Source organism: Quercus suber, unplaced genomic scaffold (genome assembly GCF_002906115.3).
Source record: "Quercus suber isolate HL8 unplaced genomic scaffold, Cork oak 2.0 scaffold_446, whole genome shotgun sequence".
In the NCBI taxonomy this organism is placed as follows: domain Eukaryota; kingdom Viridiplantae; phylum Streptophyta; class Magnoliopsida; order Fagales; family Fagaceae; genus Quercus; species Quercus suber.
The window spans coordinates 89,443-111,739 of record NW_027069897.1 but is presented as its reverse complement, the minus strand read 5'-3'; the positions used below and the strand labels follow the sequence as shown (position 1 = coordinate 111,739).

Sequence of the window (22,297 nt, the reverse complement as noted above, 5' to 3'; positions counted from 1 at the left end):
GCGATTCGGTGCCCCCCACTATAAACTGATTGGTCACCTTGGGATTTGGTACCGTTTTAGAATTCAATGCAGTTTTGTCTATGCGGTGCTGGACCTTTTATTCCCATTTTGGGCTAGTTTGGACTTGCCCAAATACTCCGTATCTTTCTTTCTTTTTTTTTCTTTTTTTTTTTCCATTGTTTTGGGCTGATTTAGAATAGGCCGATGGGATTTTAGTTGTAAAAAGGGTTTTTAGTTGTAAAAGTTTTTAAGTAATTTCTAATTATTAAAAAAGATATATTAAATATATAAAATAAAAATAATATAGTATTATTAGGTGCGATGAAGTGCAGTTCTCTAAAAACAAAACCACACCTAGTTTTTGCACCTCCACCATGGTTTGTGGTGTAGTGACCACATTTAACAGTCGGTTTAGGTGTGGTCAGGAAGTTAGGGCCGTTTTTTGTACACCCTTAATCCCAATGTCAATAAAATAGTAGTTTTTACAAAATCATAGAATTAAAGAAAAAATTAAAAAAAAAAATAGCAAATATGTAATTGAATCCCATCAAATGCAGAACAATGCTTTAGGGTCAAGAAAAATCATATGTTAGCAGAGAGTGTACATGCCGTTAAAATGACCTAAGATAGACAACCAATTTAAGTTATGGATATGCTCTTCCATATCTTTACAAACACCATATCAGAGATCTAGCTTACATTCATCGCCAAAGATTTATTAAATAAAATGTCTTTGTTGAGGCAGTATCCTTATAAGAAATAATAAAAGAAAATTTTAGTTTGCTCAGGCTGTCAAGAGGGAGCTGCCTTCCTTGATGAGAAAAAACACACTGCCACCATCTTCCATTGAAATTCGAAGTTCTTCATCAAGGTATGTGGTAAGTAACCATGATTCAGTATTGCTGTTTGAGAAAAAGAACTTCAATGGTGGCTGGCTGGAAATGGTCTTCGCAACAGATGAAGCTGTGTCTTGAACAGAGTTGAGTAAGCCCTTGAAGGGTGTAAGGTCAATCTTTTGCCCCAGAATTTCCACATTTTCAGGTATCACTAAGGAGTCAGTTAATTGGGGAGTCCCAATAATGATACCTTCTTCAAATTTGATCTGAATAGAGGGAGGGGAAAAAAAAGGAAAGGGCTAATTTAGGGCCAAATCCAAAGCTTCAAAGTTCTCTAAGGTGTGATAGAATCATAGAACAACATGGCCAAAGGGAATCTCTGAATGCAGAAGGTACTTGGAATATAATTTTGATTTGCACCCTTTAATGTGTGGTCCTTAACAGAGATTTGAACCATATATGCAAGAAATAATCTATAACTTTAGATTGCTGGACTTGAAGTTAGTGATTGATGAGAAAGGATAACATTAAAAGAAACGAAAATAAAACCTGCACACTCTTTGGACTTCGGACTTCAAACTTGGCACTGGCACTAATTGAAGTTGTAGCCAATGGCCCGGCAAACTGGACAATATTCTGAACCGTAACATTTTCTGAGTCAATTATCTGTGATATTTCTTCTACCGTCACTAAGGGCAGTGCACCCCTCGACAACAATGGGAATAAACCTACAAGAGATGTGTACCTGCTCCACACACAAAATTCAAATTCACCATGTACATGACTATCCTCATGAGTACTAGAAGAAGAAACATTAGAACTCTTATGAGGGAAAAAAAAAAAAAAATCTTGCTGTTTCATGATATATTTCCAATATTAATTGTTGCTATACATCAACTTCCAAGGATAACTACAAAGCATTTCTCAGCAAATAGCTAACACATTAAGCAAAAACGTCATACCAAATTGTTTTTTTTTTTTTTTTTTTGAGAGATAATTACAATATATTACTAACCCTGTATTCCGGACCTTTCAAACCCTTTTAATATTAATTGTTGCTATACATCAACTTCCAAGTATAACTACAAAGCATATGGTGCCTATTCGGCTACAAGGCCCTTGGCCGAATAGAATTTTTTAGGTTTTGCTTTAAATTAATTATCTATGTTAGACCTATAATGTAAAAATAGCAAAATGCCATATGTAAAAACATTACCAGATCTAGAGACCTCTATGCAAGTATGCATGCCTCACATAACAAGAACTAGATGAGTGTAAAGATGCACCATTCTTGGGTTGATCATTTTGATCCTGGCTACAAAGTTTGTACACAACCCAAGTCCTGTGGAATTTAGCTTTGGTGGATGTTTGAATTCCATGAAGGGGGCCAAACCAAATTACAAAGCAACTTGATTATCACAAGTCACAAACAGCCTAGAGTTGGATTCCTGTCTGTCTTCTAACACTAACAAGTACATCTAAGAAGTCTATTCTACATTAAAAAATTGTAGTACAAACGGATGTCTTGTCTCTTTTTTTTTTTTTTTTTTTTCAAAGTCTTTTCTACCTTAAACAAATGTGGTTCAAATGGATGTCTTGTCAAAACTTCATAAATTTTGCCTTTAGTGAGTCGCTTTAGTTTCACTGTAGTAGAGAATGCGGCTCTTGTCTCAGCTATGTCATCCGAACATATTTTTTTCAAATCTCATTGTTTATATCTTTGTTTTCACTAAATTACTTATTACCCCCAAAAACTTAAGCTATTAAAAAATTATGAATTTAATGATTTAATCATTATTTGATCGTGAGTGCCTTTTAACTAGAGCCCATTGGCATTAATCAAGGTGTAAAAGATCAAACTGCAAGCATGGTTTTCAGATCCGGACCGGACCGTACGGTCCGACCGAAAAAACCTCGAACCGTTCAGTTTTACGGTCTGTTTAGGGTGAAAAACCGTTTCATGCACAAAAAGCAGAGACCCGCACGGACCGCGGTCCGACCGCCCGGTTCTGTGAACCGTGACCGGTTTTTGAGGTTCGAACGGTTTCCTTTTGTTTCAACTTTTCCGGTGATTTTTGGCCCAGACACTAGTATGAAGTTATGATCAGATCTAGAAGAAATGAAAGAACATGAAGAAGAACAAAGATCAGAAGGAGATCTGATAATTTCAGATCTTGAACAAAAGGATTTGTAAGGGAAAAAAAAAAAAAAAAGAACCAAAGAAGAAGAAGACAAGTTCCTCAAAAAAAAAAAAAAAAAAAAGGAAGAAAAAGAACACAACTAAACAGAGTCTGCGCCCAGTTGAAGCAGCAGCCAGTAGACTGCCAACACATTCGCCGATCACGCCTTCGTCGTCTGCTGCTGCTTCTTCTTCTTTCTTTTTCTTTTTTTTTTTCTTCTTCTCTTTCTTTTTTCCGTTGACGGTGGAGATCACTCTTTTTCGCTGAATACTACTGCTAATCTGCTATCAGTGCTATCAATGTGTTCTCTTTCTTTCTTGTTACTTTGTTACTCCTTTTGAGTTTTGAATTCCAAAGTCCCTCACGTGGCTAACATTGGAATGATGGAAGGTTTTAAATTTTTAATAAAAGCAAAAAACTTCAACCATTCAATTGAGATATTTTTTTCGGCTGCCAGCATGATGTGATATGCATCTCTCACGTGGCTAACATTGGAATGATGAAAGCATTTTATTTTTTAATAAAAGCAAAAAATTTCAGCCATTAGATTCAAGTTTTTTTCATCTGCTTCAGCATGATGTGACATGTATGGTTGGTTGTATTAAATATTTTAAGTATTTTTAAGAAGAGTAATGTTCTTTACAATATTTTTATAAAGAGTCATGTTAACGAGTGCTGTAAGGCATTGATTAACAATCCAATTAAAGAATTTGTATCACATTTAGGCCCACCATTAATATCAAATTTTTATTTACTTATAATCACTCACCACATCAGTAGTTTGTAAAAACTTTTGTAAGATAATTTGTATATCTAGTATTATTCTTTGAAGAGTAATGTAGTATCACAATATTTTACACAATTTTTTGCTATAATTTGACACATGGTAAAGTATGAGTAATGAAAAAAAAAATTATGAGTTTATATCTCTATCACTCACATGGCAAATCGTGGCAAAATTTGTATAAAATGTTATGGTACTATTATTGCTCTAATTTTAATTAATATTTACAGTTAAGTATATAATAATTATTTCAATTTAAAATTATTAAATAATTTATTTTATTTTATTTGAGTGCCTTTCTAATTCTTATATAATTAATATTATTATTACAAGTTTAACTAATCAATATATAAATAAATAAATAAATAGATATTATATTTAAATTTGCTTAGGATTTTATATTTCTTATTTGTCTTGTAAAAGTTATGATATGAAAATATACATTTGAAATATAGATATTTATATTTAATTGGATTATTTTAGTTAAATTTTCTATTTATATTAATTTAATATATTAATTTATATTAAATTAATTATTAAATTAATTATGACGTCATTACGGTTCGACCCCGGTTCGACCTCGGTTCAACCTTAAAAATCTTGAACCTCTCTCTTTTACGGTTCAATGAACGGTCTGGGTCTGAAAACCATGACTGCAAGACACAAATACAATCTCATATTGCCAGTTGAATCAGGAACACCTACTGGAATGCTTTCTGCAAAAATATTCTTACTCTACAAGAATCTTACTAAGCAACTACTATAATATAGAGAAATTTTATAGGCACAACAAAAATCTCAAAACATTTTCAGAACAACCTTGTTTTCAGTTATGTTGGAACCGGGTATAATCCTTCTTATTTTATTTTAGCTTAGGTTAGACTAACACCTCATTTTTTTTTTTTTTTGGTAAAAATGTTGTGACTTGTGAAATACACCACTCCACCAACAAAAAAATTTCTTAGTTTCCAAACGAGATTCATCGAATGATATTATCCCCTTTCTTACTATCTGGTCTAGAACTCCTAAAATTTTATGAAATTTTCCATTTCCAAAGGAGAAAAACACCAATTGAACCAAGCAAGCAAGTTACTTCTCTACTAAGATTTAATTAAACAGGTTTCAAAATTTCCTATCACTTTTAAGCTTTTGGTGCACATGTTAATATATGATAATATTAAAGCAAGTAATCCTGAGAGTTCGAACAGTGTAAACAAACACTTGCGCAAGAATCCATTTCCCATTGAGAAGAGTCAAGGCCTCAGTGGGTGCAGGGTGGGATTTTTCGCCTCCAGCTACGTGATAAGCTCGATAATCTTGGCTCTTCTCTTGCTCGTCGCTCTTAGCCCTCGGTTAGTCCCGTGAAACGAGGTCACCAACTATGAAGTACGAGTGCGTTTCGGGACTCGGGTGCGGGTGCGGGACTAGGCAATTTTTGAGAAAGTAGGGTGCGGGTGCGGCGGGACTTGGCGATTAAAAAATTATTAAAAATATTTTTATTTATATTTTCTATATATTTTTACTATTAAAACATTCTTAAAAAACACATTGCTATGCCTTGATTCACAAAACAAAGAAAGAAGAACCTCTGAGGTCAGAATTTTGGCTGCTCCGGCGAGTTTCAAGGCCGATATCGGCCTGTTTCGGCCGTTTCCGGCATGTTTCGACCGTATCGGCAGTATCGATCACCGGCCGATACGAACCAATACGGTCGATATGGCCCGATTCTGGCCGAATCCAACCGCGTCGGCGTGAATCGAGCCGAGTCGGTGCAGATCCGAGAAAAAAAAAAAAAAAAAAAACCTAGACATGGCACCGACTCGCGGTCAACCGCGTCGGACACCGCGTCTCGCGTCAGGCCGCATCGGACTCGAGTGCGGCACCCTCCCAGCCGCGTCCATGCTTTCTAGGTCACCAAAGCCTTCTTTAGCCTATCGATCTCGCTTGGCTCCACCGTCTTCACCTCCTCCTCTACCTCCACCACTGCCACTGCGAGCACCTCTTCCCTCTCAAGACCCAACTCCTCTTCCCTCCCCGCTCCGACCCGAAAACTCGGCCTCTCCCGGTCCAAATCCGGGTTTTCTCGACCCGTTTCACTCCGATTTTAACAAAATTTGGTGCAAAAACTGAAGCTCTGGGAGTGAACTGGGTTTGTGGAGTGACCACTAAGAGAGTGAATTGGCTTAACTGTGACACAAAGGCCATTTTTTCAGCGTTGATTTTGGGTTTTTCGTTGCTTGAGAGAGAACAATTAACTAAGAGTTAAGAACAGAGAGTAGAGTTAATATATACATCCCTCCAGCTTGTGAAAAAATTATATTATGTTTCGGTATACATGTCATTCCTCTCGTAACAGTTAAGTCTCACAACAGTTGGGTCTTGTGAGAAAGCATTATCTCATACCAGGGTATACTTTCTCATACCGGGCAACCATACCGCCTACCTAGTTTTGGCAACAATGTTGCTAGAAAAGAAACGCGCGCACGCAAATCACTTGGGGACACAGAGGTTGTCCATGGGTTCAACACGTGGATGTGGAGGCATTGGAGGAAAATAAAGCCGACTATAAATGAAAGGACCCTTCATTGTATTTTGATCATTCATTCATTGATTATGATTATGCTACTGGGATTTGAACGGCAAAATTGATAACAGTGTGTGTGCGCTCTAATCAATGATTGTGATTGGGTTGTGACATGGGCAAAGAAAAAAACTAAAAAAACTTTGACACCGAAATAAAGCGGAGCCTGGGCGTCAGTAAATTACATTTTAAAGTCTAAAGCCAATAATAATCTTTCGGCCATAAGGAAGAACAAAAGCGAAGCCCATAACAGTCATGGGCTAACACCCAATGCAGCTCCACTTCTATATCTTTCGGACGAGTAATTCTAGTAACCCATATTTTATTGGATAGGAAATCATATTCTTTCCCATAAGATTATTTTTGGGCTCTGGGGTTTTTGCTACGTAAATTAGGAAAACACCCTACATAGCCCAGAATCTTAGACATTGGGCAGCTTTTTGTAATGCTGATGTGACATATTATCTCTTTACTTCCTAAGTGGGTCATTAGCCCAGAATAAGGAGATGGCCTGGTCCATCACTCCATCTAGCTATCTGATTTTCTTCCTCTTAAAAAAAAAATCTTTTTTATTAGGACTTCGATATTGTATTTTGTCTGACCCTAAAATTTGATGAAAAAGTGAGCTTAAAATTAAGGATTTGGTGAATTTAATAGTTAAACTGGGTTTTTTTTTTATTGATTTCAATCAATTTTATGGGATTAACCAAGTTTAAGTTAAAGACCATAAAATCCCGTACAAATTGATTGTCCTTGAACAGAAGTCATGCCTGAATCGGGTGAATTACTATGAAAACATGAAAATTGTTCCATTGAATCTTTCATGGAAAATGTGCATTATTGCATTGAAACTTGTGTTACTTTCCCTTAAATTGCCCTTTATTTGATTTGAATACACGCTAGAAAGTCAAATTTTAATTTTCAAAATTACTTGATTTTTCAGGGAACGCGTGTCATTGCATTCTTTGGGTCCAATTATTTGCAATTGAATTGCCACATTTAATTGAATTGGTCCCAAAAATTTTTATAGAAGAAGTGTGTGTTCCTTGGAAATTCATTTTTCATTTAATTGAGCGTGTCCAAATTCAATCAAAATCATACTCCCTCCGTCGCATTTTATTTGTCATGTTTGAAAAGTCAAACTTTTCAATGAAACATCATTCATTTTTGTCTACCTTTTAAAAATGTATAAGTTTCCAAAACTAACCTTAAATAAATTTATCAAAAAATTTAATTAGTAAATTAATAGGGGTATAATAAGAACATTAGTAAATTAATGACTTTTATTTTTAGAGACAGGACAATATTTTAGAACATCCCAAAATAGAATAGAGGACAACACAAAGTGGGACCGAGAGAGTATTCTTTTTTCATGTTATGCTAATTTTCAATTAATTGTTGTATGAATACACATTTGAATTGTTGTGATCTTGTTAGTGAAATTTTCCAAGATCATGCCGCGTGGCGGCCTATGATGAGCCCAAGTGTCCAAGGTTTTAGAATGTCCAAGAGATATTTTCATACAATTTGCCAAGACTATGCCATGTGGTAGCCTATGATGAGGCCAAGTGTCCAAGATTTTAGAATTTTCAAGAGATATTTTCATGTAATTGTCAAGATCCTGCCATGTAGCAGCCTATGATAAGGCCAAGTGTCCAAGGTTCTAGAACGTTCAAGAGATATTTTCATGCAATTTGCCAAAATCATGTCGTATGATAACTTATGATGAGGCCAAGTTTCCAAGGTTCTAAAATGTCAAGATCATGCCATGTGGCAACCTATGATGAGGCCAAGTGTCCAAGGTTCTAGAATGTCCAAGAGATATATTAATGTAATTTGGCAAGAGCATGCCATGTGGTAGCCTATGATAAAGCCGCGTGCCTAAAGTTCTAGAATATCTCAGGGATATTTTGTAACATCTCAACCCTTTATTAAAGAGGGGGGGGGGGGGGCCAGATTTTTGAGACCCCACGTGACCCACTCACCCCATATGCTTCCCACCATAAGAAAATCATCTCACACTCTCACTATCTTGGCCGGTCAACTTAGTGGTCCTCTCCACTTTTACTTTTTCATTTTCTCACAAACACAACAAACACTCCTCTCTCACACTCCTTCATTCTCCCACTGGTACCCACTTCTCACCACCATCTCCACCATCATTTTTCCAGTAAGATCACCGAAAAAAGTTCTTAGGAACCTTTGCATGTTCATCTCTTTTATTTGAGGTAAAAATTCCTAATTTTTTTTTTTTGTGGGTTTTTATACTTTTGCTTGAGGTTCTTTTAATCTAAGCTTTAGAAGTGATATTCTTGTGATTATGTGTATGGGTTTGACTTGATGGATTTATTTGATGAGTGAGTTTATGATTTTTACAAATGGTGGCTATCTAAGTTTTGTTATGGTGAAGATTTGGAGGTTTTGGCTTTCTAATGTGAAATAGATGGTAAATATAATTTTTGTGGTTTATTTGGAGCTAGTTTCAAATTGTTTGTCTTGGAGGATATTGTGATTTTGGTGTCATGGATCTCTTGATGATATGTGCAATTCTTGTAGGAACTACTTATAAAATTTTGAGATTTTGATGTTAGAGAGAATACCTTGAATGACTTGAGTTTATAAATTGGAGTATATGCCTTTTAAATTAAATTGTTGACAAATTTTGGAAGTTGAATACATTATTTGTGAGGTTAAATGCTAGACTTGCCTAATTAATTGCTTATTTGGCAATTCCTATTTCGTAACTAGATGCAATTTCAAGTTTTATGCTTATCTTGATTGGTTAGCTTAGTATTGTTTAGGTTCTAGCTAATCTCATTTGGAGCTTGGAGAATTAGGCATTTTGTGGGTTGCAAGGTAAGTTGCTTTTTAATGGGATTTTTGAAAAATAACCATATTGCGTAAACGTTGTTTTGGGTCAAACACATTTTGGAAAATTATTTGTGGGATTATGTTTTCTTAAAAAGTGTTGTATTGTGATCCTATTATATGATTATATATAAAAAGCGCATCATGTTTAATATTGCATATGGAGAAATGTATGAATTGTTGACATGAAAAATATGAGCATCTTTAATTTAACATTTGATAAGGAATTCATGGATTTTTTGGTATATTGGAAAATTTAAAGGTGCTTATCTTGTCTTGCATTATTTGGGATATTGATAGAAATTCTTGTTGACAAGGAATGAATTTGGAAACCTTACAAACTTTGTAGAAGTTTTGGTTGTTTAAAGTTTTTCTAAAACTACCTAGATTTAAACTATACATTTGAAAGTAAATGTAACCTATGAGCTTTATGTTGTTTTGAACCTATGCCCTGTGTGATTTTCCGGTGATCATTCGATTTGATTTCTACAGTCTTTGTGACAACGGAATCAAATTTAGGTTAGTACCCTTTCACTTTGAATGACATGTTCTTCCTTGCTGTCCATGGGGAAAAAGGTTCCTTGATTGTGTGTGGGTGAAGCTGCTATCCATAGGGCCAAAAGACCACATGCAAAAGAGGTTCTATTCGACGCGTTCTCCCTACTACCCATGGGGAGAAACACAAAAACTTGAGGGTATGGGTGAGGCTGCTGCCCATGGGGCTAAAAGACTACATATCAAAAAGGATAATATCATATCAATTGTGAATGGGTGGATCCCCTAACTAATCGATGTGATAGTGTGGTATATTTGTGATAATTTGCCTTATGTTAGATTTTATGGCTTTGGAATTATATTGTTAGTGCTCATAGATTATAATATAAATTTTCATGGTATTTATTTTGAGAAGCTGTGTTTCATTATTTGATCATTCTTGTCGTATTATTATTTAAAATGATCTTGTAATATTCATGTTAGAAATTCTTAAACTAACATGCTTTGTAAACTATTCATCATCATGAAATTAATTGTGCTACTTATTGGGCTCTATTTCATCCCATTCTTTTACAAATTTTTTTAGAGTAGGAAACGATCATTTTGAGACAAGTTTTTGTGGCTAACAGTAGTTATACTAACTACTGATGGAGGCTAGACTTTTGTGATTATGATCTTTAGATGATGTACATCGTAAAGTAGGCTTGACTGATTCTTTTGTATCTAATAGTGGTGATGATTTTTATTTCCATTGATGGGACAAGTTAATGATTTATAATTATATTTATTTATACCTCCCTTCTTTTGCGGCCAATAGTCCTTGTAATTATTTCATAGAGTTCTGACTTACTTTGGGAGTATCTTTAATAAAATTATCATGAAAATTCTTGATGTTGGTACTTGGAATAAATTGTTTGGATTGAATTGTCAAAAATTTTTTTAAAAAAAATGAAAAATCTACAAATACCTTTGGGATGTATTTTTCATACTTTGGATCCTTTTGGGTTTGGGGTGTGAAATATTTTCATGCAACAAAGTTACAAACTATGGAGATTTTTATCTCATGGTGGCCTAGGAACGCTTATCCAAATCCAATGCATAGGGCAAAGGCGGAGCTAGGGGGTCGAGGGGGGGCAATTGCCCCACCTAGCCAGCCCAAAAAATACCTTAGTTATTACAGCTAATACTTATTAAATACCCCTGCCTACTTTTTGTTTTTGGGTTTATTAAATGTCACTCTGTTTCTTTGGTCTTGAAACAGAGCACAACTTCTAAACAAACCATTGAGAAACCTTAAGTCCTCCACTAGCATGCCTTGTATTGAATTTTTTTAGTTTGTCCCTACCATATTATAATTTGAACTTTTTATGGGTCCACATTAACCAAAATAATAGAAATTCACATATATTACACTTAGTACTTATCTAACTATTAATAGTTTCATTCATAACTTGAGTTTTAGCTCTTAAAAAAAAAAAAATTAAAAAATAGATCATTCATGTGAGAAATATCTCAATAGATAAATACAATATTATGAATAAGCATTTTTTTGTAGATTTTTTTTTTGGTTATAGTTACATTAAATATCACTTAGTATTTAAAGGAATAGCTTTTAATTTTTCAAATTGGTCTTAAATATTATATTTTCGCATAATGTGTGTAAGTAGGGGTGGCAATTTTTATCCATATCCATGAGCCTGCCCATTACCCACCTTATTTGGATAAGTCTTAACCCAACCCATTTGAATATTTGGGTTAAATGGGTAAAGACCCATTTGGTTATTTAATTAGATGGATCTAAATGGATAAATCCACTAATACCCACTAAACCCATCTAAAATTTAAAATTAAATAAACCCCACAAAACAATACCCACTAAACAGTATAATATTCAATATTCCATTACCTTTCCTTTTCCTTAGGTTTCTGGGGAACCTTAACATCAAAAAAATTAAACATAATAATATTCAAGATTCTATTTTTTTTTCTTAGTTTTCTCGGGAACCAAACATTGATTGGAAATCCAAAATCAAATAGATCAAACCAAATCCCTCTCTCACTACACATTCACATGAATAAGGAATAATAAAATAAAATAAAAATGTATGAACTTTGAAATTGAAAAGCTCATACTCTCTGATATATTGACGCGAAAAGCTGAGAGATCGTCGGCGTTGATCTTCGCGGCTGCATCGAAGACCGAAACCTTTGGCTTCTTCAGCTTCACTTTCTTGGCCTCCTCAGCCTTCCCATTCTCCACCACGTGCGCTCGTTCTCCTCATCGCTACTATCGTACTCGTTGTCGGAGCATCGATATCTGCATCCACAGCAACAATGGATCACTGGGCCTCGACAATTTGGAGGCGGCGGATCGCCGATTGCTGCTCCAGAGACCAGAAAACGTTGTCGGTGTCGGGAACAGCTCCGTTGGAAACAATTTTGTTGGAGGCGAAATCGGAAGAATTTGGCTTGGCTTTCCTCTGATGCTTCGCATACGTGACCTTTTGCCAGCCATGGTCTTTGCCAGTGGTAACTTCATTGGTATTGGATTCGAAAGCTTCGTGATTGTCTTCCATGGCCGAGAAAGCTTTGGTGACTGTTTGGTGGCTGAGAAAGCTTTAGGAAAGAAAGTGTGAGAGTGCCTTTTTTTCTCAACATCGTGGCCCAAAGATCCTGGGCCAAATAATTCTTTTTGGTGGACTGGACTTGGTTCACCGCAGCTAAAAGGCTGTTGAAGAACCAAGTGGTGCACAAATCAAGCTTCTTACAACACAATTAAACTAACAAGCGAAAATATCTATATTGAATGACAGTTTAAACGGCAAGGAAATGCACAGCAATAAAGATATAGTAAAAAAAAGGGTTAGGGATCCTCGAATCAATGAGAGGCATTTTATTAATTTTCTTTAGTAATGATTACAGTGCTCACTAAGACGTGATACAAGGTTTAACTAAGTTCAAAAATTACAAACTTTGATAGCTATTCAAGCTTCCAAGACTTGCAAAGTTTGAATTTTTTGAATTCGAGTATGTGCTATATTAGCTATCTCTGGGATACCGGGAGCAATTCCTCTGTTTTCCTTGAATTTTACAAAGTTCTTTCTATGACTCTATGTCCTTTCTAGAAATCCAGAAAAATGGCGATGAATGCCCGAATAAAAAAATCAATGAATCGAAATCTAAATGCCCTTTAGCAAGGATTTCCCCCTTCTTTTATAGTGCAGCTCTAGGGTTCAGTACCAGTGATTTCTCCCTTTTGCCCCTCAGAGTTCGTGCTGTGTCAGTTTGCTTAGAGGCCGGTCATTTCCTTTTTTTCTCATAACTTCTTCCTTTTGGTGCGACCAAGTTGAAAGCCCCATAGCTGATTTTCTATTTCAAGCTCCCCTCAGGTTGCTGATCTTCAGCCATTTGGCCCTTTCTTTCACCCTTCTAGCTTTTGGTTGCACTCCATCTTTGTCATTTTCTCGAATAATTGGAATCTTTTACTGCTAGGTTGAAAGCTCCCTTCTAGTTACCTCCTTTTATGGTTTTCCCATTCTGGGGACCTTAGGGCACAACTCCTTCATTCATGCATGTTTTGCTTTTGTACTTTCTGATCCCATTCTATGTCTGGGCGCATGAGACCCGCATGCTCTTTGTCTTTTATCCTCTTTTGAACCTGCTTCAATCTTACTTATACCATGTTGCACGTCCCAGGGATCTCCGGACTCTAGTGACTTCTGGGATCCTAACCCAGCTCTTCTTATTGGGCTCCTTTTGGTTTATTGATCCTGGCCGGTTGGGCCTTTCTTTTGCTTTATGTATTTTAAATTCTGTTCTTCCATGGGTCTTTGGATCCCAATCCTTTGGACCTCCCACCCTTTTCTTCTTTTTTATCTCTTTTCTTCATTACGTGAGCCCAGCCCCTTTTTTTTTTTTTTTCCTCTAGCTTCATTTCCATGAAATTGGCCCAATGTGCTATTTCTTTGGGCCTTAGACTATGATCAATTTTCAGCCTCAACAAAAAGTTTCAAGTTTGACTCTTTTGTGGAATTAGCTAGCTCAAGTGAGGGAGTGAGCTTATTTTGGTAATTTTTGAAATCAACAGGATATTCAACTAGTTTTATAAGTATTTGGGTCATATTGGATTAAATGAGTAGATTACTAATTAAATGGGTTGGACGGGTAATGGATAATTAATTTATATATAAATAGGTCATAAATGGATAAATGGATAATTACACACCCAACCCATTTATGACCCAGCCTGCCCATTTACCACCCTTATTGTAAGTGCATATATCATATATAAATTTTGCCCTCACTCAACTCAAATTCTAGCTCTGCCACTGGCATAGGGTGAATGCAACAAATTGATTCTCTCTTCTAGGCATAACCAAATTCTTGGCCCCAAAAAAATACCAAAAACCTTACAAGAAAGTCAGTCAAAAACCCAGAAAATAGCCTCCAAAAACCAGCCAAACACCACCAAAAAACCAACACAATCCAAAATCTCAGAAAAATGTCTTTACAAACCCACTGAAAAACCCATTAAAAGCCATTGGAAAACTTAGAAAAACAGTCCTAAACAATCTCAAAATAACCCAGTAACATTCAAAAAGGGAATAAAAGATTTAACTGCTGGACTTGTAGGCATAATTAGTAATTGATTATTGAGAAAGGATAACATTAAAAGAAACGAATTTAAAACCAGCACAGCCTTTGGACTTCGAACTTTAAACTTGGCATTGGTACTAATTGAAGCTGTAGCCAATGGCTCAACAAACAGGACAATATTCTGGACCTTAAAATTTTCTGAGTCAACTGTAACTTGTAAGCACTATGTTTGCTGAATTGATTTAATTTGTGTATTTTATATTATTTGGAACACATGGGTTGTGCCTCTAGGAACAGTTTTTTTTTTTTTTTTAGTTCCCAATTCTAGAATCTAGAGTTACATCGCTGTATTCCCTAGGAAAAAAAATGGTTACATAGGAGTGAACTTAGAAAAGAAAACAAAAAGTGTTACATAGGAGTGGGAAAAAAATGTTTAAAGTGGTTACAGTGCATTTAATTTTGTTTTAGTCTTCTAAAAAATGCAATCAAGGAAGGGCATTAAACCGAGATTAAGTAAGAAGGCCCAGACTCCCAAAAAAAAAAAAAAGTAGAGACAAAGAAAGAGAACTGATTCATCAACTTCCTTATAAAAGACTCACGAAAAAAATGGTTATTATTATGTAGTATGGCAATATATTCCCTCCCTTTCATATAAGGGTGGGTCCCACCCACCATGAGACCCATCCCCATGTGAGAAAGAGGAAGTATACTCTCAGTGTATCTAATAAATTTCCTACGCAAAGATGGAAGAGATGGATTAGGGACCAAGGGAGTCAATCTCGTACTGGAAGCTGTACCAATTTGACTAGTAGAACAATATATTTCGATGCCAATTAATACTAATGTACCATTTCAGGTTTACCGTTATTTTTTATATTTATAAATAAATATGTGTGTGTGTGTGTGTGTTATAATAAATATAAAGTTTACCATAAAACATTACATCAATTCAGGACAAATTATTCATGATTTTAGACTTTAGCATCAATTAAAAGAAAAAAAAAACACAATATAAAAATAGAAAGCTTAATTATTTATTGCATATTAAGAAAACAAATAATACTAATAAGTTGATACAAGTTACCATTCTGCCCTTAAAAAAATTCAAAAATTACAAAAAAAAAAGATTTTTTACTATATCAACCGATACGCCCGGTATTGCCCGAAATCAGCCAGTATGGTCGGCACGGCTGGTATTTAAACCGGTATGAAACGTTAGCGTTTCGATACTGGTTTATGTACCACCTTGTCAGGGACCCCAAGTTAGAGAAATACACGCTCAACGAGCTAAATGATAAGCAAGCTCATAACATGATAGATAACAAAAAGTGAATTGGGATTAAACTTAGATAAGCATGGTCATTTGTATTTTGATCATTCATTCATTGATTATGTGCTATGTATATTGAACGGCAAAATTGATAACAGTGTGTGTGCGCTCTAATCAGTATTGTGATTGGTTTGTCATGGGCAAGCAAAAAACACTTGACACGAAATAGCGAGCCTGGGCTGTACAAATTACATTTTAAAGTTTAAGGCCTAATAATCTTTGGCCAAGGAAGAACAAAACGAACCCATAACAGTCATGGGCTACCCAATGCGCTCCACTTCTATATCTTTGGACAGGTAATTCTAGTAACCCATTTTTATTGATAGGAAATATATTCTTTCCCATAAGATTATTTTTGGGCTCTGTTTTTTTGCTAGTAAATTAGGAAACACCCTAAATAGCCCAAATCTTGAACATTGGGATCTTTTTCATGAAGAAAAAAATAAAATAAAAACTCTATCCAATTGGATTCAAATGGGGAGGACCTGAAATCATTTATATTTTCAACTTGTAAATTTATTTTCAAGAACCTTTTGATTCAATGGCATTATGCTGTGTCCCATTAAATAAAATTCCCTACCTTATTGTGTGAGAATATATATATATATATATATTATATCATATACAATATAATAAAAAGTGAGCTCAGAAGCCATGGTCATGCCAAGTGGCTTCACTATAGAAGTTGGGCTTAGAAGTTATGGTTACACTAAGTGGCTTCATCAAATTGCAAGAATTTTTTTAGATTTAAAAAAAAAAAAAATATATATATATATATAAATTTTTGTTCTTATCTTCTTCTCCTATAATTTTTAAGTTAATAAAATCTTAATTTGATTATAATTCAAATTCTTCATCTAATCTTTTTATTGTTAATTTATTTGATACTATTTATTTTTACTTAAAATATATTACTACACAGTCATAAGAAACAAAAAGAATAGCAACGTTTTTTTTTATATAAGAAAAACAGCAACGTTATTTGTTCATACCAATTTACCAATCTTTTTTTTTTTTTTTTGGGATAAAATTAAAAAAAAAAAATTGTAAATAACGTAATACTCCTAAGGATTTGAGTTTAAAGTCAACATCTTCTCCTTAAAATTGTATATATAATGAAGGAGTATACATATATACTTATACATATATGACCTTTTTTTTATTCTTTTTTTATGGGATAGCAACAAACACATTGATTAAATTAAAAAATTTTAATTTCAATAGGATTTAAATTCTATATCAAATGGAACTCTACCTCTATATATAAGCTTACTCTAATATGTGAATACTTATGTGGCGTTTGGTACAAAGTAATGTTTTAGGATTCCTAGGAATGTTTAAAGATTCTCATGTTTTGTTGTAAATCACGTTAGGGAATCAGATGCCAGGAGATTCTGGATTCCCCCCCTAAATCCCTCTCAGTAGGAATGTGGACTCCTTTTAAAACAGGTGGGAATCCAGATTCCCAAGCTTAAAGGAAATTGTATTTTTTATAGATTGACAATTTTAACCATTTTTCCTTATCATTAAGCAATTAAGATAAAATATAAAACAAATCATCAATATCTTTTCCCTTATCTTTATCTTTTCTTGCCAAAATAACATAAATAGGATAGACAACTCGGTTGATATATTCTTTAACAAAGTTTTATTTAGGTTTCACGTGTGGAAAAAAAAAAAAAGGTTTGAAGGGGACTCTCCATTAGTGCCAAGTATTCACTTTTGCTATTGTGTGTGTGTTGCTGAACAAATTATTAATGAATTTATTTTCATGGAAAATAAATAATTTTAATGAATTTGTCATAATTAATAGTTTATATTTGGTTTTTTATTATTTATTTAGAGGAAGATTTTTTTTTAAATGACTTGGTAGTTCACATTCAAATCTAATGATAGAATGGGAAAAATAAATAATTCATTTAAGATTCCTGGAAATAAACCAAACATTATCATCTCACATTCCTAAGAATCTTAAAAGATTCTCAATGAAACCAAATATAGGAATAGCTACATTCTTCAGAATGTGATTCCTAGGAATCTAGATGCTAGGAGTAATGTGGATTCCCCCATACTAAACGCCACCTTAAATCCCATGTCAACGCAAGTATGCACTCTTTCTTCATTATTATTTTTTTCATTTTAGTTAAACTATCTTTCTTTAACTTCAAAAAAAAAAAAATAATGAAAACTTCTCACACAAGTACTTAAATTCATGAATTCTGCATTAGAAATTGATAGATAGATTAACCTAATTTATAATATTAAACTTTTGTACTTATTTGTTTTCTTCTACAATAATTGGTGTAGGTTTTCGTTACATACTCACATTTACTCACACTTTCATCTCTCAAAGTGACGAAAGAAACAAATAGGTATGTTCTTTGTTCTTTTTCTACATTTACATCTTAATTTATGATTTTTGTTAGTTTCTTAATTTTAAATTATGAATAAGTTTGATTATATTCTTAATATTAAATTTAAATTATTGTTTATTGGTTTTTAGTTGTGTTCTATTCTTCTAAAAAAAATAAATAAAATATAAGAGTTGATATAAATTTGGCAACAAAGCTAAATAGATAATCCTAAGAAACATTTACTAATAATAGTTTTATGACTTTATCAATAAATTTTTATTAACGTGATTTAAACTATACATGTGCTAACTTCTAACTATTAAAACCAAAAATTGAAATACTAATCCATATGAAATACCACTTAGATATCCGTATGAAATAAAGGGATTATAACAAGAATTAGCTTGATAGGAATAAAACGACACCACCACCACCACCGACCTACATGCAAGTATTTGTTTTACACTTTACATGCACTTAATTTGTCTTTCAAATAATATGTACAGTTAGTTTGGTTTGGTTTTGTATATTACAATTGTTTGCCATATATATTTTTTGGGTTAAATAGTTGAAAAATGTTGAAATAACAAGACTTGCAAGATTAAAAAGAAAATTGATTATGAATGAAAAATGATCCCTCTATTAGGAGTGCCATTGCTTAGCGTTACAAAAAATTCATGGTATAGTTAGAATTAGAAAGACAAAACTATGTCATTTGAATTTGAAAGTAAGTTCATAAATATATATATATATATATATTCGGCTTTTAAATAATACTATTTAAGCACTTTTGATGAACAATGTTTTTGGAGTTATTATATTTATATATCGTTATAATAAGTATTTTTGGAGTGATTATATTTATATATATAAGATTATAATTATTTAATCGTTCTTTATTCATTCAACAACATTAGTTATATTTTTATTTTTAGACTAATATATGTTCATTGAGTTGATGTAACACCAACTTATATTTTTATTGGGGCATTTTGACTAAAAAATATACACACATACGTAGCATGATTTTTACTTTCAATTATAAAATAATAAATCATTTAGCTATTAATTTTTTAACAAAAATTATACGTTTTATGAGTTTACGCTTAACTTTGTTTCAATTATTTTACAGATTCATATTTTTTTCATGAATATACACACACACACACATGTAGCATGATTTTTACTTTCAATTAGATACCTAAAACCGTGCAACGCATAGGTCTTAAACTATATATATAGTTGAGTTAAATTTTAAGATAACTCAACTATCTAGATTTTAGAATACCTACACTATAGAGTTACTGGAATCCTAACAACCATTATTATAAAATAAATAAATAAATAAGGGTAAATTACAAATTTAGTCCCTATTATTTTTGCTAAATGTCAATTTGGTTCTCAACATTTCAGATGTGTCAATTTAGTTCCTAGCCTTTTGTTATTGGGTCAAATTAGTCCTTACCGTTAAGTGGTAAATGAAAAATGTGACGTGGCTAACAGCAAAATTAAAAAAAATAATTTTTATGCTAACTTAGATGCCTAGTGTGCTATTGACTAGGATTAAACTTAAAAAATAAAAATAAAAACTAAGGGGTCTTACATTTGGATCAAAATCCCTAAATCAATCATGCCCTAACCCCAATATGTTACACGTTTTGGTCTAGAGATAAGAGAACAGACTAAAATTTGCTGGCTCGACCCAAACCCACCCGTTTTCAACCACCTAAACCTGCCCATTTTGTTTCAAATTAAATATGGGTCAACTCGTGGCCTGCCCATTTTTTTATGGGCCAACCAGACCCGATCCGTTGCCTACCTGTTTTTTTTAATTTTTTTTCCCTAAAAAATATTTAAAAACTATACAGCATTATGGCAAGGTGTAAGTTTTGTCATGAATTGCCAAAAGGGGAGATTGTTAGGTTCTAAAAGTTTAGAACAATTGGCAAATCGTAAACACAAGCTTGTCTAGATATAGATCCTAGAGTATATAGGTATTATTAGACAATGCTCAAGGTGATACAAGTCAAGATTCAAGAATATACAAGATGCAGAAAGAAGGGTTCAGAAACTGCCTAGTTCGACCGATCGAGAAACAGACTCGACCGAACGAAACATGTATTTGCAGAATTCTATTTCTGCTCAAACTCTACTTAAATGTATTGGGTTTCAAGTAAAACACTACTAGTATATAAAGAAAACTCTAAGCATGTTTTTATAAGGCTTTTCAGAGAGAGAAGAGTGTGCCTCTTTTGTAGATCTAGGGTTTTGTACCCAAAAACTCTCTAAAGTCTTCTACCGGTGTTATTCCTTGAAAAATCTCAAGATCCGGTGTTGTAAAAGTTGTTTCATACAAGATCAACGTCTAAGGAGGTCCAAAACCTTTGAATGGAGTCTCAAAGTCACAAGTATGGGTGTTTATGTTGCAAAGACCTAATAGAGAAAGAGTTTGTGGATTCAGAGTTTGTGGATTCAGAGCTTGCATGTGGTTATGTCAGTAAGTTCTACATGTGGTAGTAATAGGATGTTAGTGGTCAAAGTCTTATTGTAAACTTCGATTCTCTATAGTGGATTTACTTTTTATCTTGAGGATAGCTAAGTTAAATTCTCTCCAAGTTTTTTACCAGTTTGGTTTTCTTAGGTCATCATATCATTGTGTTATTTACTTTTCTGCTACTTTGCATAATATGATTGTTTTGTTTTAACCTAAATCTGAATAATAAACCTAAGTATTCTCTTGGTTAATTAATTCGGTTAAATAATCTCTTTCACAGGGATCTAAAACCTAACAAATGGTATCAAAGCGGGTTAGCTCTTGTTTTTAGGTTTCTTGATCTAGAGTTGATCCTTGATCTTTGTTTTCATGGATAATTTTATGTGTCTTACTATTTTTAATTGTGATGATTTGAATAAAAATGACACTATTGTTTTAGTTGATCTCTTTAAGGCTTGTGAAAGGAATTTGCAGTATTTCAATATCTCTTAGAAGATTGGTGTAATCCCTTAAATACACTCTGCTTCACATGAATTTTCACCTACAAAGCTGAAGACTCGTTCTATATGGGTAAGAAAAGATTCTCTAAGGCGAGTGTTGCTGACTTGTCCTTGATTTAGTTCTTTCAATTATTTGTGGACATGTTTACTTTTAGTTTTTAGTTGTTTTATTTTCTTAGGTTGTTTTGATTATTAAAAAATCCAAAAACATTGAAAATTTTCAAAAAGACAAAAATATTTGATTTTGTGTCTTGTTTTATTTGTTTTGAGGATTACATGAGTTGTAATATCTCTTTTTTGATTTAGAACATGCTTGAAATTGTGGAGAAACTTGAATAGTATGTGTTATAAAAGTGCTAAGCTATTTTTGATTTTGTGTGAGTATGTTCTAGTTTTTACATATTTTCAAGGGTTAATTAAGAAATTGATATTTCTTTTTTGTGTACTCTCTATAATTTAGTTAAGCACTATCATGCATTGCATTTGCATTTTTAATCATTTAGCATAATGTGTGCTTTTAGTTTTGGTCATAAATTTTTTTTTTTTGAAACCAAAATTTTTTTTATTTCTTTTGTATTACACATCATGAATATGTAATTGAGGTTGGCCTATTATCTTTGCATAACATGCCTGTGTACCTTGTTTAGCTCAGATGAGCTTATTTTTCTGCCATTTGCTAGTTTTAGCTATGTAATGCATGTTTGTGTGAGTGTTTATAGTTTTTGAAAATATGCTCTTGATTTTGAAGTCACATGATTTTGATTGTAAGAACTAAAAAATTATAAGAGAAATGCATAAATAACCATCTCACCACTATTTACTAGCTAATCATGAACATCTTAGTGCATATCATAAGATTTTGTGCTCAAGAAAGTGTAGCACATGCACAAAAAGAAAATAAGGTGTAGCCTTAAAAAAATTAATATATATTTATATATATGCATGATTGCAAGCTTGTTTTCACGTAGATATGAAGATGTGGGAGTTATAGGATGTAACTCTTTAGGTGATAGTCACTTTCAAACGTTGTGATGGATGATGTAGAAATTTTGATCGATTACTATCTACATATCACCTTATATGTATCTCATGTTCTTACTAGTTGCACACACATCACAAGTAAATCTTTGCTAAATCTTGTACATTAAATTGTGTGTGAATTTGGTTTGGCCATCTAAGATTATATATTCTATGATTTTGATACAAAATATATTCATTGGTTGAAAATTTGGGGTAAAAAGTGTGAAAATCTTGTTTTTAAAGTTCTGGGTTAAAAACG

General features: G+C 33.3%; 1 protein-coding gene across 1 annotated transcript in view; it reads right to left on the bottom strand.

Annotated features, from left to right (window-relative positions):
* Positions 1-687: 687 nt before the first annotated feature.
* Positions 688-22,297, bottom strand: part of LOC111997392 (plastid-lipid-associated protein, chloroplastic) — a 41,533-nt gene continuing 19,923 nt past the window's right edge. Inside the window, 2 exon segments of the mRNA XM_024029476.2 lie at positions 688-1,102; positions 1,386-1,581. Of these exon segments, the coding sequence (XP_023885244.2) occupies positions 785-1,102; positions 1,386-1,581 (514 nt within the window). The 3' untranslated portion in view covers positions 688-784.